The sequence below is a fragment of the Cydia fagiglandana genome, chromosome 26, assembly GCF_963556715.1.
Source record: "Cydia fagiglandana chromosome 26, ilCydFagi1.1, whole genome shotgun sequence".
In the NCBI taxonomy this organism is placed as follows: domain Eukaryota; kingdom Metazoa; phylum Arthropoda; class Insecta; order Lepidoptera; family Tortricidae; genus Cydia; species Cydia fagiglandana.
In genome coordinates this window covers 3,972,267-3,992,004 of record NC_085957.1, presented here as the reverse complement: position 1 = coordinate 3,992,004, position 19,738 = coordinate 3,972,267, and the positions used below count along the sequence as shown (strand labels likewise).

General features: G+C 41.1%; 1 protein-coding gene across 1 annotated transcript in view; it reads right to left on the bottom strand.

Annotated features, from left to right (window-relative positions):
* The window catches only part of LOC134677564 (uncharacterized), a 27,534-nt gene extending 7,796 nt beyond the window's left edge, over positions 1–19,738 (bottom strand). Inside the window, exon 1 of the mRNA XM_063536039.1 lies at positions 19,247–19,738. Within this exon, the coding sequence (XP_063392109.1) occupies positions 19,247–19,717 (471 nt within the window). The 5' untranslated portion in view covers positions 19,718–19,738. The remainder of the gene's footprint in view (positions 1–19,246) is intronic.

The window sequence follows — 19,738 nt, the reverse complement described above, 5'->3', positions numbered from 1 at the left end:
TCCCAGCTAATGCAAGTCTGATACCCAGCATCTCAGCAGTTCTGGATAGCTAGCTCTCTATTGCTCTAGAAAAACTACAGTTCTATCTTCAAGAAGGAAATTTGACAGAGTTTTGATAGACTATGTCCGGAAATAGTATCGAAGTCTCGAAATCGACTAAATGCTAAGTTCTGAGCTTGACATCCCAGCCAATGCAGGTCTAATACCCAGCATCTCAGCATTTCTGGATAGCCAGCTCCCTAGAGCCCTAGAATAATCACAGTTCTATCTTCTAGAAATAAATTTGACGGAGTTTTGATAGACTATGTCCGAAAATAGTCTGTAAATCGAGTAAATGCTAAGTTCTGTGCGTAGCATCCCAGCCAATGCAAGTCTGATACCCAGCATCTCAGCCGTTCTGGATAGTCAGCTCCCTAGAGCACTAGAATAACCACAGTTCTATCTTCTAGAAGGAAATTGGACAGAGTTTTGATAGACTATGTCCGAAAATGGTATCGAAATTGAGTAAATGTTAAGTTCTGAGCTTAGCATCCCAGCCAATGCAGGTCTGATACCCAGCATCTCAGAAGTTCTAAATAGCTAAAACCCTAGTGCTCTAGAATAATTACAGTTCTATCTTCTAGAAGGAAATTTGACAGAGTTTTGATAGACTATCTTCGAAAATAGTCTCGAAATTGAGTAAATGCTAAGTTCTGAGCGTAGCATCCCAGGCAATGCAGGTCTGACACCCAGCATCTCAGCAGTTCTGGATAAGCAGCTCCCTAGTGTACTAGAATAACCACAGTTCTATCTTCTAGAACGAAATTTGGCAGAGTTTTGGAGGATTATGTTTGAAATAGTCTCGAATCTAGAATTAGCTAAGTTCGGAGCTTAGCAGCCCAGCCAATGCGGGCTAGATACCTAGCATCGCAGCAGTGCTGGATAGCAAGCACCCTAGTGAATTAGAATACATGCAGTTCTATCTTCTAGAACGAAATTTAGCAAAGTTTTGAAAGATAGTCTTTCAAAACTCCGAAAAAAGTATCGAAATAGAGGAATTGCTAAGTTCTGAACTTAGCATCCCAGCCAATGCAGGTCAGACACCCAGCATCTCAGCATTTCTGGATAGCCAACTCCCTAGAGCACTAGAATAACCACAGTTCTATCTTCTAGAAGGAAATTTGACAGAGTTTCGATAGACTATGTCCGGAAATAGTACCGAAGTCTCGAAATCGACTAAATGCTAAGTTGTGAGCTTAGCATCCCAGCTAATGCAAGTCTGATACCCAGCATCTCAGCAGTTCTGGATAGCTAGCTCTCTATTGCTCTAGAAAAACTACAGTTCTATCTTCAAGAAGGAAATTTGACAGAGTTTTGATAGACTATGTCCGGAAATAGTATCGAAGTCTCGAAATCGACTAAATGCTAAGTTCTGAGCGTAGCATCCCAGCCAATGCAGGTCTGATACCAAGCATCTCAGCAATTCTGGATAGGTAGTTCCTTAGTGCACTAAAATAACCACAGTTCTATCTTCGAGAAGGAAATTTGGCAGAGTTTTGGAGGATTATGTTTGAAATAGTCTCGAAATCGAGAAATAGCTAAGTTCGGAGCTTAGCATCCCAGCCAATTCGGGCTGGATACCTAGTATCTCAGCAGTTCTGGATAGCAAGCACTCTAAAGCATTAGAATACATGCAGTTCTATCTTCTAGAACGAAAGTTGGCAAATTTTTGAAAGATAGTCTTTCAAAACTACAAAAAAGGATCGAAATCGAGGAGTTGCTAAGTTCTGAGCTTGGCATCCCAGCCAATGCAGGTCTAATACCCAGCATCTCAGCATTTCTGGATAGCCAGCTCCCTAGAGCCCTAGAATAATCACAGTTCTGTCTTCTAGAAATAAATTTGACGGAGTTTTGATAGACTATGTCCGAAAATAGTCTGTAAATCGAGTAAATGCTAAGTTCTGTGCGTAGCATCCCAGCCAATGCAAGTCTGATACCCAGCATCTCAGCCGTTCTGGATAGTCAGCTCCCTAGAGCACTAGAATAACCACAGTTCTATCTTCTAGAAGGAAATTGGACAGAGTTTTGATAGACTATGTCCGAAAATGGTATCGAAATTGAGTAAATGTTAAGTTCTGAGCTTAGCATCCCAGCCAATGCAGGTCTGATACCCAGCATCTCAGAAGTTCTAAATAGCTAAAACCCTAGTGCTCTAGAATAATTACAGTTCTATCTTCTAGAAGGAAATTTGACAGAGTTTTGATAGACTATCTTCGAAAATAGTCTCGAAATTGAGTAAATGCTAAGTTCTGAGCGTAGCATCCCAGGCAATGCAGGTCTGACACCCAGCATCTCAGCAGTTCTGGATAAGCAGCTCCCTAGTGTACTAGAATAACCACAGTTCTATCTTCTAGAACGAAATTTGGCAGAGTTTTGGAGGATTATGTTTGAAATAGTCTCGAAATCTAGAATTAGCTAAGTTCGGAGCTTAGCATCCCAGCTAATGCGGGCTAGATACCTAGCATCGCAGCAGTGCTGGATAGCAAGCACCCTAGTGAATTAGAATACATGCAGTTCTATCTTCTAGAACGAAATTTAGCAAAGTTTTGAAAGATAGTCTTTCAAAACTCCGAAAAAAGTATCGAAATAGAGGAATTGCTAAGTTCTGAACGTAGCATCCCAGCCAATGCAGGTCAGACACCCAGCATCTCAGCAGTTCTGGATAGCCAAGTCCCTAGAGCACTAGAATAACCACAGTTCTATCTTCTAGAAGGAAATTTGACAGAGTTTCGATAGACTATGTCCGGAAATAGTATCGAAGTCTCGAAATCGACTAAATGCTAAGTTGTGAGCTTAGCATCCCAGCTAATGCAAGTCTGATACCCAGCATCTCAGCAGTTCTGGATAGCTAGCTCTCTAGTGCTCTAGAAAAACTACAGTTCTATCTTCTAGAAGGAAATTTGACAGAGTTTTGATAGACTATCTCCGAAAATAGTCTCGAAATCGAGTAAATGCTAAGTTCTGAGCTTGGCATCCCAGCCAATGCAGGTCTAATACCCAGCATCTCAGCAGTTCTGGATAGGCAGCTCCTTTGAGCACTAGAATAACCACAGTTCTATCTGCTAGAAGATAATTTGACAGAGTTTTGACAGACTATGTCCGACAATAGCCTCGAAATCGAGTAAATGCTAAGTTCGGAGCTGGCATCCCAGCCAATGCGGGCTAGATACCTAGCATCTCAGCCGTTCTGGATAGTCAGCTCCCTAGAGCACTAGAATAACCACAGTTCTATCTTCTAGAAGGAAATTGGACAGAGTTTTGATAGACTATGTCCGAAAATGGTATCGAAATTGAGTAAATGTTATGTTCTGAGCTTAGCATCCCAGCCAATGCAGGTCTGATACCCAGCATCTCAGAAGTTCTGAATAGCTAATACCCTAGTGCTCTAGAATAATTACAGTTCTATCTTCTAGAAGGAAATTTGACAGAGTTTTGATAGACTATCTTCGAAAATAGTCTCGAAATTGAGTAAATGCTAAGTTCTGAGCGTAGCATCCCAGCCAATGCAGGTCTGACACCCAGCATCTCAGCAGTTCTAGATAAGCAGCTCCCTAGTGTACTAGAATAACCACAGTTCTATCTTCTAGAACGAAATTTGGCAGAGTTTTGGAGGATTATGTTTGAAATAGTCTCGAATCTAGAATTAGCTAAGTTCGGAGCTTAGCATCCCAGCCAATGCGGGCTAGATACCTAGCATCGCAGCAGTGCTGGATAGCAAGCACCCTAGTGAATTAGAATACATGCAGTTCTATCTTCTAGAACGAAATTTAGCAAAGTTTTGAAAGATAGTCATTCAAAACTCCGAAAAAAGTATCGAAATAGAGGAATTGCTAAGTTCTGAACTTAGCATCCCAGCCAATGCAGGTCAGACACCCAGCAGCTCAGCAGTTCTGGATAGCCAACTCCCTAGAGCACTAGAATAACCACAGTTCTATCTTCTAGAAGGAAATTTGACAGAGTTTCGATAGACTATGTCCGGAAATAGTATCGAAGTCTCGAAATCGACTAAATGCTAAGTTGTGAGCTTAGCATCCCAGCTAATGCAAGTCTGATACCCAGCATCTCAGCAGTTCTGGATAGCTAGCTCTCTATTGCTCTAGAAAAACTACAGTTCTATCTTATAGAAGGAAATTTGACAGAGTTTTGATAGACTATCTCCGAAAATAGTCTCGAAATCGAGTAAATACTAAGCTCTGAGCGTAGCATCCCAGCAAATCCAGGTCTGATACCCAGCATCTCAGCAGTTCTGGATAGGCAGCTCTCTAGTGCACTAGAATAACCACAGTTCTATCTTCTAAAACCAAATTTGGCAGAGTTTTGGAGGTTTATGTTTGAAACAGTCTCGAAATCGAGAAATAGCTAAGTTCGGAGCTTAGCATCCCAGCCAATGCGGGGTAGATACCTAGCATCTCAGCAGTTCTAGATAGCAAGCACCCTAGTGAATGAGAATACATGCAGTTCTATCTTCTAGAACGAAATTTGGCAAAGTTTTGAAAGATAGTCTTTCAAAACTCCGAAAAATGTATCGAAATCGAGGAATTGCTAATTTCTGAGCTTGGCATACCAGCCAATGCAGGGCAGACACCCAGCATCTCAGCAGTTCTGGATAGACAGCTCCCTAGAGCACTAGAATAACCACAGATATATCCTTTAGAAGGGAATTTGACAGAGTTTTGATAGACTATCTCCGAAAATAGTCTCGAAATCGAGTAAATGCTAAGTTCTGAGCGTAGCATCCCAGCAAATCCAGGTCTGATACCCAGCATCTCAGCAGTTCTGGATAGGCAGCTCTCTAGTGCACTAGAATAACCACAGTTCTATCTTCTAAAACCAAATTTGGCAGAGTTTTGGAGGTTTATGTTTGAAACAGTCTCGAAATCGAGAAATAGCTAAGTTCGGACCATAGCATCCCAGCCAATGCGGGCTAGATACCTAGCATCTCAGCAGTTCTGTATAGCAAGCACCCTAGTGAATTAGAATACATGTAGTTCTATCTTCTAGAACGAAATTTGGCAAAGTTTTGAAAGATAGTCTTTCACAACTCCAAAAAATGTATCGAAATCGAGGAATTGCTAATTTCTGAGCTTGGCATACCAGCCAATGCAGGGCAGAGACCCAGCATCTCAGCAGTTCTGGATAGCCAGCTCCCTAGAGCACTAGAAGAACCACAGGTCTATCTTTTAGAAGGAAATTTGACAGAGTTTTGATAGACTATCTCCGAAAATAGTCTGAAAATCGAGTAAATGCTAAGTTCTGAGCGTAGCATCCCAGCAAATGCAGGTCTGATACCCTGCATCTCAGCAGTTCTGGATAGGCAGCTCTCTAGTGCACTAGAATGACTACAGTTCTATCTTCTAAAACGAAATTTGGCAGAGTCTTGGAGGATTATGTTTGAAACAGTCTCGAAATCGAGAAATAGCTAAGTTCGGAGCTTAGCATCCCAGCCAATGCGGGGTAGATACATAGCATCTCAGGAGTTCTGGATAGCAAGCACCCTAGTGAATAAGAATACATGCAGTTCTATCTTCTAGAACGTAATTTTGCAAATTTTTGAAAGATAGTCTTTCAAAACTCTGAAAAATCTATCAAAATCGAGGAATTGCTAATTTCTGAGCTTGGAATCCCAGCCAATGCAGGGCAGACACCCAGCATCTCAGCAGTTCTGGATAGCCAGCTCTTTAGAGCACTAGAATAATTACAGTTTTATCTTCTAGAAGGAAATTTGACAGAGTTTTGATAGACTATATACGGAACTAGTATCGAAGTCTCGAAATCGATTAAATGCTAAGTTGTGAGCTTAGCATCCCAGCTAATGCAGGTCTGATACCCAGCATCTCAGCAGTTCTGGATAGCTAGCTTCCTAGTGCTCTAGAAAAACTACAGTTCTATCTTCTAGAAGGAAATTTGATACAGTTTTGATAGACTATTTCCGAAAATAGTCTCGAAATCGAGTAAATGCTAAGTTCTGAGCTAGCATCCCAGCCAATGCAAGTCTGATATCCAGCATCTCAGCAGTTCTGGATAGACAGCTCCCTTGAGCACTAGAATAACCACAGTTCTATCTTCTAGAAGATAATTTGACAGAGTTTTGACAGACTATGTCCGACAATAGCCTCGAAATCGAGTAAATGCTAAGTTCGGATCTGGCATCCCAGCCAATGCGGGCTAGATACCTATCATCTCAGCAGTTTTGGATAGTCAGCCCCCTAGAGCACTAGAATAACCACAGTTCTATCTTCTAGAAGGAAATTTGTCAGAGTTTTGATAGACTATGTCCGAAAATAGTCTCGAAATCGAGTAAATGCTAAGTTCTGAGCGTAGCATCCCAGCCAATGCAGGTCTGATACCCAGCATCTCAGCAATTCTGGATAGCCAGTTCCCTAGTGCACTAAAATAACTACAGTTCTATCTTCTAGAAGGAAATTTGGCAGATTTTTGGAGGATTATGTTTGCTTAGCATCCCAGCCAATGCGGGCTGGATACCTAGCATCTCAGCAGTTCTGGATAGCAAGTACCCTAAAGCATTAGAATACATGCAGTTCTTTCTTCTAGAACGAAATTTTGCAAATTTTTGAAAGATAGTCTTTCAAAACTACAAAAAAGTATCGAAATCGAGGAATTGCTTAGTTCTGAGCTTGGCATCCCAGCCAATGCAGGTCTAATACCCAGCATCTCAGCATTTCTGGATAGCCAGCTCCTTAGAGCCCTAGAATAATCTCAGTTCTATCTTCTAGAAAGAAATTTGACAGAGTTTTGATAGACTATGTCCGAAACTAGTCTGAAAATCGAGTAAATGCTACGTTCTGTGCATAGCATCCCAGCCAATGCAAGTCTGATACCCAGCATCTCAGCAGTTCTGGATAGGCAGCTCCCTTGAGCACTAGAATAACCACAGTTCTATCTTCTAGAAGATAATTTGACAGAGTTTTGACAGTCTATGTCCGACAATAGCCTCGAAATCGAGTAAATGCTAAGTTCGGAGCTTAGCATCCCAGCCAATGCGGGCTGGATACCTAGCATCTCAGCAGTTCTGGATAGCAAGTACCCTAAAGCATTAGAATACATGCAGTTCTATCTTCTAGAACGAAATTTTGCAAATTTTTGAAAGATAGTCTTTCAAAACTACAAAAAAGTATCCAAATCGAGGAATTGCTTAGTTCTGAGCTTGGCATCCCAGCCAATGCAGGTCTAATACCCAGCACCTCAGCATTTATGGATAGCCAGCTCCTTAGAGCCCTAGAATAATCTCAGTTCTATCTTCTAGAAAGAAATTTGACAGAGTTTTGATAGACTATGTCCGAAACTAGTCTGAAAATCGAGTAAATGCTACGTTCTGTGCATAGCATCCCAGCCAATGCAAGTCTGATACCCAGCATCTCAGCAGTTCTGGATAGGCAGCTCCCTTGAGCACTAGAATAACCACAGTTCTATCTTCTAGAAGATAATTTGACAGAGTTTTGACAGACTATGTCCGACTATAGCCTCGAAATCGAGTAAATGCTAAGTTCGGAGCTGGCATCCCAGCCAATGCGGGCTAGATACCTAACATCTCAGCAGTTCTGGATATTTAGCCCTTTAGAGCACTAGAATAATCAAAGTTCTATCTTCTAGAAGGAAATTTGACAGAGTTTTGATAGACTATGTCCGAAAATAGTCTCGAAATCGATTAAATGCTAAGTTGTGAGCTTAGCATCCCAGCTACTGCAGGTCTGATACCCAGCATCTCAGCAATTCTGGATAGCCAGTTCCCTAGTGCACTAAAATAACCACAGTTCTATCTTCTAGAAGGAAATTTGGCAGATTTTTGGAGGATTATGTTTGAAATGGTCTCGAAATCGAGAAATAGCTAAGTTCGGAGCTTAGCATCCCAGCCAATGCGGGCTGGATACCTAGCATCTCAGCAGTTCAGGATAGCAAGCACCCTAAAGCATTAGAATACATGCAGTTCTTTCTTCTAGAACGAAATTTTGCAAATTTTTGAAAGATAGTCTTTCAAAACTACAAAAAAGTATCCAAATCGAAGAATTGCTTAGTTCTGAGCTTGGCATGGTTTACTAATATGTGGCCGAAAATTGTATGGCAAATTATCACTTCCCAAACTATTTTTCCCATAGTATCATTTGGCAAAACTATCAGATGGCAAACCAATGTTTCGCATATATAACATGTCGCAAATGATTATTTACAATATTATTGTATGGCAAAATATTTAGTTGGTCATGTTTCAAAATGTCTTTTATTGTTATGTCGAATGTATTGATAGGCATAAATTATTTTTCGCCTAATATTGTGATGCATACTACTAAATACCCTAATAATATAGTACTCAACTACTCATGGTACAAATTACAGTAGCATTTTATTTCGTTACGTAGGTAGTTTTTTCGAGATGTGCAGTTCAATGATGGAGGTAGTAATTTTGTTTACTACATTTCTGGCAACAGTTCGTTTTCTTGGGGGTCGCAGTTCTAACCTAACCTAACCCACCTTTTAGGCAACAGTTTGTTTTCGTGGGGTCGCAGTTCTGACCTAACCTAACCCACTTTTCTGGCAACAGCTCGTTTTCTTGGGGGTTGCTGTTCTAACCTAACCTAACCCACTTTTCTGGCAACAGTTCGTTTTCTTGGGGGTTGCAGTTCTAATCTAACCTAACCCACTTTTCTGGCAACAGTTCGTTTTCTTGGGGGTGGCAGTTCTAACCTAACCTAACCCACCTTTCAGGCAACAGTTTGTTTTCGTAGGGTCGCAGTTCTAACCTAACCTAACCCACTTTTCTGCCAACAGTTCGTTTTCTTGGGGGTCGGAGTTCTAATCTAACCTAACCCACCTTTCAGGCAACAGTTTGTTTTCGTGGGGACGCAGTTCTAACCTAACCTAAGCCACTTTTCTGGCAACAGTTCGTTTTCTTCGGGGTTGCAGTTCTAACCTAACCTAACCCACTTTTCTGGCAACAGTTCGTTTTCTTGGGGGTCGCAGTTCTAACCTAACCCACCTTTCAGGCAACAGTTTGTTTTCGTGGGGTCGCAGTTCTAACCTAACCTAACCCACTTTTCTGGCAACAGTTCGTTTTCTCGGGGGTCGCAGTTCTAACCTAACCTAACCCACCATTCAGGTAACAGTTTGTTTTCGTGTGGTCGCAGTTCTAACCTAACCTAACCCACTTTTCTGGCAACCGTTTGTTTTCTTGGGGATTGCAGTCATCTAACCTAAAACATGTTGGTACAGTCATCAAATCTATTAGCGTAGTGGCACCCGTCCATGGAAATATGTAGATACGTTTGTTAAAAAAAAAGCCACCAACAGGTCAAATAGCCATCAAAATATATTATGAAAAGTAAGTATAAATAAAGCAAACGTTTTTTGACAATTAAGAGTTAGCTAAGTTGAAACATTTGCTCAGTGACTATTTGTCTTAATGAATTTTGGTAAAATGAACATCTACTAAATAAAATTGTGATCAAATAAAAAGTATGCGAAGTTTCAATTTTGGCAAACGTTATGTAACAATAAATAGTTAGGTATAATAAAACATTTGCTTAGTGACTATTTTTCTAAATAAATCGTGGTAAAATGAACATCTGCTAAATAAAATTGTAGTCAAATAAAAATTATGCTAAATAATAATATGCTAAGCATTGGTTTGCCAACTAAAAGTACTGCAATAAGTTGGTTGGGAAGTGAAATTAGGCGAAAAATATTTCGGCGAGATGGCAGTACACCGCTTGGCATCCCAGCCAATGCATGTCTAATACCCAGCATCTCAGCATTTCTGGTTAGCCAGCTCCTTAGAGCCCTAGAATAATCTCAGTTCTATCTTCTAGCACAGGGCGGACACGCCATACATCGAAAATCATTTGCGTTTATATGTGTGCACGGCACGTCTGTACACGCGTCATTGTGTGAGTAAGTGGCTTAGGGCTGACTCGTGCGGCGCGCGGGGAAGGCGAAGCCGAGGTTTGCCGAGGCCGGCCGAAGGACACGACGACACAGAATAAGTAATAGTATTAGTAATAGTATCGACGAGCGGCCCGCTGCGTTGCATAATTCGACCGAAATACGTAAAAAAACAAAATATAGGTTTATGTTTTATTTCGCTCCAATTGTTGAATTGGTTTTGTCAGTTTATAGTCCTGCACGTACTTGAACTTTCAACACGCCATTATTAAATGTACCTTATTGTTGATGGCTATTGATTATTTTATATAACATTTTAAGAAATAATTATGTAAATTATTTCTTAAATTCTTAAAATTAAATTAAAAATCAAACGCGAATGTCCCGCGACCAACAAGTTCTTTTTTGTGAAAAGAGTGTTAAACTAAAAATAAAACATTTACGAGAAATATCTGTGTAGAAGGTCTAGTTACCTTAGGTACTTTAAATATTAAATGTTGGCTTAACATTCACAAATTCAACGAACGGGTTTTAATTCATATGATATTATTATTTTTACGCAAAAGTATAGCCTTATTTACTGATACATATTTCGTCTCTTTGGAAAACTATATTATTATTCATTTCTACAATAAGTAGGTATCCGTACTACCCGTACATCGCACAATACACCGGCATTTTTAACGTTGCGTCATCGCGTCGCGGCGTCGCTAGCCGAACTGAGCGTACGTCAGGAGTCCGTCAGAACTCAGTCGCGGGGCGAGGTAATCCGAGTCGGGGCGGGGCGGTGCGTGTCCGTTCTGTATGATAATACTATTACTTATTCTGTGCTTCCAGAAAGAAATTTGACAGAGTTTTGATAGACTATGTCCGAAACTAGTCTGAAAATCGACTAAATGCTAAGTTGTGAGCTTAGCATCCCAGCTAATGCAGGTCTGATACCCAGCATCTCAGGAGTTCTGGATAGCTAGCTCTCTAGTGCTCTAGAAAAACTACAGTTCTATCTTCTAGAAGGAAATTTGACAGAGTTTTGATAGACTATCTCCGAAAATAGTCTCGAAATCGAGTAAACGCTAAGTTCTGAGCTAGCATCCCAGCCAATGCGGGTCAAACACCCAGCATCTCAGCAGTTCTGGATAGCCAGCTCCCTGGAGTACTAGAATAAACACAGTTCTATCTTCTTCTTCTATTTCGAGGCTATAGTCGGACATAGTCTGTCAAAACTCTGTCAAATTATCTTCTAGAAGATAGAACTGTGGTTATTCTAGTGCTCAAGGGAGCTGCCTATCCAGAACTGCTGAGATGCTGGATATCAGACTTGCATTGGCTGGGATGCTATGCACAGAACGTAGCATTTACTCGATTTTCAGACTAGTTTCGGACATAGTCTATCAAAACTCTGTCAAATTTCTTTCTAGAAGATAGAACTGAGATTATTCTAGGGCTCTAAGGAGCTGGCTATCCAGAAATGCTGAGATGCTGGGTATCAGACTTGCATTGGCTGGGATGCTAGCTCAGAACTTAGCATTTACTCGATTTCGATACTATTTTCGGACATAGTCTATCAGAACTCTGTCAAGTTTCCTTCTAGAAGATAGAACTGTGTTTATTCTAGCACTCCAGGGAGCTGGCTATCCAGAACTGCTGAGATGCTGGGTGTTTGACCCGCATTGGCTGGGATGCTAGCTCAGAACTTAGCGTTTACTCGATTTCGAGACTATTTTCGGAGATAGTCTATCAAAACTCTGTCAAATTTCCTTCTAGAAGATAGAACTGTAGTTTTTCTAGAGTACTAGAGAGCTAGCTATCCAGAACTCCTGAGATGCTGGGTATCAGACCTGCATTAGCTGGGATGCTAAGCTCACAACTTAGCATTTAGTCGATTTTCAGACTATTTTCGGACATAGTCTATCAAAACTCTGTCAAATTTCTTTCTAGAAGATAGAACTGAGATTATTCTAGGGCTCTAAGGAGCTGGCTAACCAGAAATGCTGAGATGCTGGGTATTAGACCTGCATTGGCTGGGATGCCAAGCTCAGAACTAAGCAATTCTTCGATTTGGATACTTTTTTGTAGTTTTGAAAGACTATCTTTCAAAAATTTGCAAAATTTCGTTCTAGAAGAAAGAACTGCATGTATTCTAATGCTTTAGGGTGCTTGCTATCCAGAACTGCTGATATGCTAGGTATCCAGCCCGCATTGGCTGGGATGCTAAGCTCCGAACTTAGCTATTTCTCGATTTCGAGACCATTTCAAACATAATCCTCCAAAACTCTGCCAAATTTCCTTCTAGAAGATAGAACTGTGGTTATTTTAGTGCACTAAGGAACTGCCTATCCAGAATTGCTGAGATGCTGGGTATCAGACCTGCATTGGCTGGGATGCTACGCTCAGAACTTAGCATTTACTCGATTTCGATACTATTTTCGGACATAGTCTATCAGAACTCTGTCAAGTTTCCTTCTAGAAGATAGAACTGTGTTTATTCTAGTATTCCAGGAAGCTGGCTATCCAGAACTGCTGAGATGCTGGGTGTTTGACCCGCATTGGCTGGGATGCTAGCTCAGAACTTAGCATTTACTCGATTTCGAGACTATTTTCGGACATAGCCTATCAAAACTCTGTCAAATTTCCTTCTGGAAGATAGAACTGTGAATATTCTAGTGCTCTAGGGAGCTGGCTATCCAGAACTGCTGAGATGTTGGGTGTTTGACCCGCATTGGCTGGGATGCTAGCTCAGAACTAAGCTATTTTTCGATTTCGAGACTTCGATAATATTTCCGGACATAGTCTATCGAAACTCTGTCAAATTTCCTTCTACAAGATAGAACTGTGGTTATTCTAGTGCTCTAGGGAGTTGGCTATCCAGAACTGCTGAGATGCTGGGTGTCAGACCTGCATTGGCTGGGATGCTACGCTCAGAACTTAGCATTTAGTCGATTTCGAGACTTCGATACTATTTCCGGACATAGTCTATCAAAACTCTGTCAAATTTCCTTCTAGAAGATAGAACTGTAGTTTGTCTAGAGCAATAGAGAGCTAGCTATCCAGAACTGCTGAGATGCTGGGTATCAGACTTGCATTAGCTGGGATGCTAAGCTCACAACTTAGCATTTAGTCGATTTCGAGACTTCGATACTATTTCCGGACATAGTCTATCGAAACTCTGTCAAATTTCCTTCTAGAAGATAGAACTGTGGTTATTCTAGTGCTCTAGGGAGTTGGCTATCCAGAACTGCAGAGATGCTGGGTGTATGGCTTGCATTGACTGGGATGCTAAGTTCCGAACTTAGCAATTCGTCGATTTTGATACTTTTTTGGAGTTTTGAAAGGCTATCTTTCAAAACTTTGCCAAATTTCGTTCTAGAAGATAGAACGGCATGTATTCTAATGCTTTAGGGTGCTTGCTATCCAGAACTGGTGAGATGCTAGGTATCCAGCCCGCATTGGCTGGGATACTAAGCTCCGTACTTAGCTATTTCTCGATTTCGAGACTGTTTCAAACATAATCCTCCAAAACTCTGCCAAATTTGGTTTTAGAAGATAGAACTGTGGTTATTCTAGTGCACTAGAGAGCTGCCTTTCCAGAACTGCTGAGATGCAGGGTGTAAGACCTGGATTTGCTGGGATGCTACGCTCAGAACTTAGCATTTACTCGATTTCGAGACTATTTTCGGAGATAGTCTATCAAAACTCTGTCAAATTCCCTTCTAAAAGATAGATCTGTGGTTATTCTAGTGCTCTAGGGAGCTGACTATCCAGAACGGCTGAGATGCTGGGTATCAGACTTGCATTGGCTGGGATGCTACGCACAGAACTTAGCATTTACTCGATTTTCAGACTATTTTCGGACATAGTCTATCATAACTCCGTCAAATTTATTTCTAGAAGATAGAACTGTGATTATTCTAGGGCTCTAGGGAGCTGGCTATCCAGAAATGCTGAGATGCTGGGTATTAGACCTGCATTGGCTGGGATGCCAAGCTCAGAACTTAGCAACTCCTCGATTTCGATCCTTTTTTGTAGTTTTGAAAGACTATCTTTCAAAAATTTGCCAACTTTCGTTCTAAAAGATAGAACTGCATGTATTCTAATGCTTTAGAGTGCTTGCTATTCAGAACTGCTGAGATGCTAGGTATCCAGCCCGAATTGGCTGGGATGCTAAGCTCCGAACTTAGCTATTTTTCGATTTCGAGACTATTTCAAACATAATCCTCCAAAACTCTGCCAAATTTCCTTCTAGAAGATAGAACTGTGGTTATTTTAGTGCACTAAGGAACTGCCTATCCAGAATTGCTGAGATGCTGGGTATCAGACCTGCATTGGCTGGGATGCTACGCTCACAACTTAGCATTTAGTCGATTTCGAGACTTCGATACTATTTCCGGACATAGTCTATCGAAACTCTGTCAAATTTCCTTCTAGAAGATAGAACTGTGGTTATTCTAGTGCTCTAGGGAGTTGGCTATCCAGAACTGCTGAGATGCTGGGTGTCTGACCTGCATTGGCTGGGATGCTAAGTTCAGAACTTAGCAATTCCTCTATTTCGATACTTTTTTCGGAGTTTTGAAAGACTATCTTTCAAAACTTTGCTAAATTTCGTTCTAGAAGATAGAACTGCATGTATTCTAATTCACTAGGGTGCTTGCTATCCAGCACTGCTGCGATGCTAGGTATCTAGCCCGCATTGGCTGGGATGCTAAGCTCCGAACTTAGCTAATTCTAGATTCGAGACTATTTCAAACATAATCCCCCAAAACTCTGCCAAATTTCGTTCTAGAAGATAGAACTGTGGTTATTCTAGTACATTAGGGAGCTGCTTATCCAGAACTGCTGAGATGCTGGGTGTCAGACCTGCATTGGCTGGGATGCTACGCTCAGAACTTAGCATTTACTCAATTTCGAGACTATTTTCGAAGATAGTCTATCAAAACTCTGTCAAATTTCCTTCTAGAAGATAGAACTGTAATTATTCTAGAGCACTAGGGTTTTAGCTATTCAGAACTTCTGAGATGCTGGGTATCAGACCTGCATTGGCTGGGATGCTAAGCTAAGAACTTAACATTTACTCAATTTCGATACCATTTTCGGACATAGTCTATCAAAACTCTGTCCAATTTCCTTCTAGAAGATAGAACTGTGGTTATTCTAGTGCTCTAGGGAGCTGACTATCCAGAACGGCTGAGATGCTGGGTATCAGACTTGCATTGGCTGGGATGCTACGCACAGAACTTAGCATTTACTCGATTTTCAGACTATTTTCGGACATAGTCTATCAAAACTCCGTCAAATTTATTTCTAGAAGATAGAACTGTGATTATTCTAGGGCTCTAGGGAGCTGGCTATCCAGAAATGCTGAGATGCTGGGTATTAGACCTGCATTGGCTGGGATGCCAAGCTCAGAACATAGCAACTCCTCGATTTCGATCCTTTTTTGTAGTTTTGAAAGACTATCTTTCAAAAATTTGCCAACTTTCGTTCTAGAAGATAGAACTGCATGTATTCTAATGCTTTAGAGTGCTTGCTATCCAGAACTGCTGAGATGCTAGGTATCCAGCCCGAATTGGCTGGGATGCTAAGCTCCGAACTTAGCTATTTTTCGATTTCGAGACTATTTCAAACATAATCCTCCAAAACTCTGCCAAATTTCCTTCTAGAAGATAGAACTGTGGTTATTTTAGTGCACTAAGGAACTGCCTATCCAGAATTGCTGAGATGCTGGGTATCAGACCTGCATTGGCTGGGATGCTACGCTCAGAACTTAGCATTTAGTCGATTTCGATACTATTTTCGGACATAGTCTATCAGAACTCTGTCAAGTTTCCTTCTAGAAGATAGAACTGTGTTTATTCTAGTATTCCAGGAAGCTGGCTATCCAGAACTGCTGAGATGCTGGGTGTTTGACCCGCATTGGCTGGGATGCTAGCTCAGAACTTAGCATTTACTCGATTTCGAGACTATTTTCGGACATAGCCTATCAAAACTCTGTCAAATTTCCTTCTGGAAGATAGAACTGTGAATATTCTAGTGCTCTAGGGAGCTGGCTATCCAGAACTGCTGAGATGTTGGGTGTTTGACCCGCATTGGCTGGGATGCTAGCTCAGAACTAAGCTATTTTTCGATTTCGAGACTTCGATAATATTTCCGGACATAGTCTATCAATAATCATTTATTTCAAATAACAAAGATTCATAATACATAGTAATACATGGTTAGTAACACAATACTTATAATCTAGGTTAGTATTCTTATATCTATGGTATTTGTACATTAATAACTAAATAAATACTCCATTGCAACAGTGCGCACATCACTCGACCACTTGTGCATAGTTGGTGATGTGCAAACTGCAGCAATGCCGTATAAATGGACAATCAATCCTATCCGCTATCATGGCCAGGATGCTGTTGCGGCTATCCCGCACCCTCCGCACCAGGGACGCGCATTTCTTTCTAATTGTTGCATAAAAGCAGTCAACTCTCGCCTCTGCAAACATCCCCGATGCGCTGCAGCAGCGGGGCAGCCGCATCAGCATCCTGAACGCATTATTATATTGTACGCGTAGGGCTGAGTACGTTTTTCGAGTGTAGTTTACCCACAGGCTGCTCGTGTAAAAAGATGTGCAATAAGCTTTAAAAAGCGTTTTTTTAACTTCGTTGGAGCAACGAGCAAACCTGCGGGCTAACATATTGGCTCTCACTGACAGCGCCCTACGCTCCCTTTCCATATCACTATCGTCTTTAAGACTCGGAGTAAGTATATGCCCCAAGTATTTAAATTGCTGCACTCTATTTAGTGGAGAACCATACAATTTAACCTCCGGCACACTAGTAGGCACTTGATTCCCCCTGCCAAAAACCATGTATTCGGATTTATTTACATTATATATCAACCCATGATCTGAGGCATACTTTTCACAGGTACTCAGCAATTTCCTTAACCCACACACCGAGGCGCTCAGCAGGACCATGTCGTCCGCGTAACTTATATTGTTGACTGCTATGTCGTCCACATGGCAGCCAACATGTTGACCGCTAAGCTCCTCGATGAGTGAGTTAATATATACATTAAAAAGCGAGGGTGACGTCAGCCCCCCCTGCCTAACACCGCACTCCAGCCTATACCAGTCAGAGTATGTACCTGCCCATCTAACAGCGTTGACCTGATTTCCATACCAGTGTTTGAAAATTTGTATTAACTCCCACGGAACATTAATTTCCTTGAGTTTTTTCCACAAGATATCGTATGAAACCAGGTCAAACGCCTTCGACAGGTCAAGGAAACAGGCATAGATAGGAGTTTCTCGATCTGTGTAGTATCTGACGACATGCTTTAAACACAAGATGGCACTTTCGGTGGAAAGTCCGGGCCGAAACCCAAATTGGTTGTCATGCAGCTGCAGGTGTTGTTGCAATCGTGCGTTCAGCAAGCCGTCAAACACTTTAGCTATGATAGTGGCCAGGGATATCGGCCTGTAGTTACTAGTATTGGACAGATCTCCCGTCTTATTTTTCACAATAGGCACCACTACCGTGCGTATGAGCTCAGGCGGTAAATATGAGTGGCTTACACAGAGGGTATAGAGCACAGCAAGTGTTCTTGCGAGGTGGGGACCCGCGAACTGGAGGTGCTCGACGCTGAGACCATCATGACCCGGAGATTTTCCTTTTGACATAGATTTTATCACTTGTCTGACTTCAGCCGCAGTAAAACTTACCTATCGAAACTCTGTCAAATTTCCTTCTAGAAGATAGAACTGTGGTTATTCTAGTGCTCTAGGGAGTTGGCTATCCAGAACTGCTGAGATGCTGGGTGTCAGACCTGCATTGGCTGGGATGCTACGCTCAGAACTTAGCATTTAGTCGATTTCGAGACTTCGATACTATTTCCGGACATAGTCTATCAAAACTCTGTCAAATTTCCTTCTAGAAGATAGAACTGTAGTTTTTCTAGAGCAATAGAGAGCTAGCTATCCAGAACTGCTGAGATGCTGGGTATCAGACTTGCATTAGCTGGGATGCTAAGCTCACAACTTAGCATTTAGTCGATTTCGAGACTTCGATACTATTCCCGGACATAGTCTATCGAAACTCTGTCAAATTTCCTTCTAGAAGATAGAACTGTGGTTATTCTAGTGCTCTAGGGAGTTGGCTATCCAGAACTGCTGAGATGCTGGGTGTATGGCTTGCATTGACTGGGATGCTAAGTTCCGAACTTAGCAATTCCTCGATTTTGATACTTTTTTGGAGTTTTGAAAGGCTATCTTTCAAAACTTTGCCAAATTTCGTTCTAGAAGATAGAACGGCATGTATTCTAATGCTTTAGGGTGCTTGCTATCCAGAACTGGTGAGATGCTAGGTATCCAGCCCGCATTGGCTGGGATGCTAAGCTCCGAACTTAGCTATTTCTCGATTTCGAGACTATTTCAAACATAATCCTCCAAAACTCTGTCAAATTTCCTTCTAGAAGATAGAACTGTGGTTATTCTAGTGCTCTAGGGGGCTGACTATCCAGAACTGCTGAGATGCTAGGTATCTAGCCCGCATTGGCTGGGATGCCAGCTCCGAACTTAGCATTTACTCGATTTCGAGGCTATTGTCAGGCTATTTCGACACTATTTCAAACATAATCCTCCAAAAATCTGCTAAATTTCCTTCTAGAAGATAGAACTGTGGTTATTTTAGTGCACTAGGGAACTGGCTATCCAGAATTGCTGAGATGCTGGGTATCAGACCTGCATTGGCTGGGATGCTACGCTCAGAACTTAGCATTTACTCGATTTCGAGACTATTTTCGGACATAGTCTATCAAAACTATGTCAAATTTCCTTCTAGAAGATAGAACTGTGGTTATTCTTGTGCACGTGGGAGCTCGCTATCCAGAACTGCTGAGATGCTGGTTGTCAAAACTCGGATTTTTGCTCAAACTTAGCATTAATCAAAATTTACCTAGAATTATTTTTCATGTCCGTGTCCCATACATATATGAAAAAAATTTTTTTACAGTTTTGACTAGAACTCATTATATATCGTCTAGAAATGTTAGTATCTTTCATTTAAATGCTATTTCGAGGCTGTGGAGTGGGTAATGGCTGGGATGCTGGAGTGTCAAAATGTGAAGTTAGCATCTCATTTTAAAATTTCATTTTTTTCGCGAAAATGAGCAGAACTATTAAAAAAAACCATCTAGAACTGTAGAACTATTAGGGATGCTACTAGAACTCTCATAAAAGTTTGAGATGCTAGCACTTGATATGCTAGGTTCACACACACTACCTAAATATAATTTTATTAGCTGCATATGAATAACTTACCCAATATCCGCCTACGTGACAGTTGCTACAATTACTTTCAGGTTTTACGATATTTTGACACCTGTAACATATTACTTCCTTTTTCTTTTTTGGATAAGTTACTTCTCTCCATGTCCTCCAGTCAGAATCCCTTTTGTACGTATACTTGACTCCAATCATCCCTACAATTTTTTTGAAAGCATTTTCAATTCTTGATTGCTTGCCCCTTAAACGCTTCAAACTGTTTACTGCAAAATGAGGTATTTCCTCAAAATATTCAGTGTCTTTAGCTATATGTGCGTTTAATTTGTGAAGTCTCTCTTCCCTTTTCTTTTTTTGATCAAGCTTTTTTTTCAATTGTTGCTCTAGATCGGAGCTCATAGCTAAATCGGAAACATAATGCGGCAAGTAATCTACATCACTTTCTATTGAACTTGCATAATTTATAGGAAAATAATTTAGAAACGTTATTATTAAACACAACTTAAACATTTGTAACTAACTTTTGCTTCC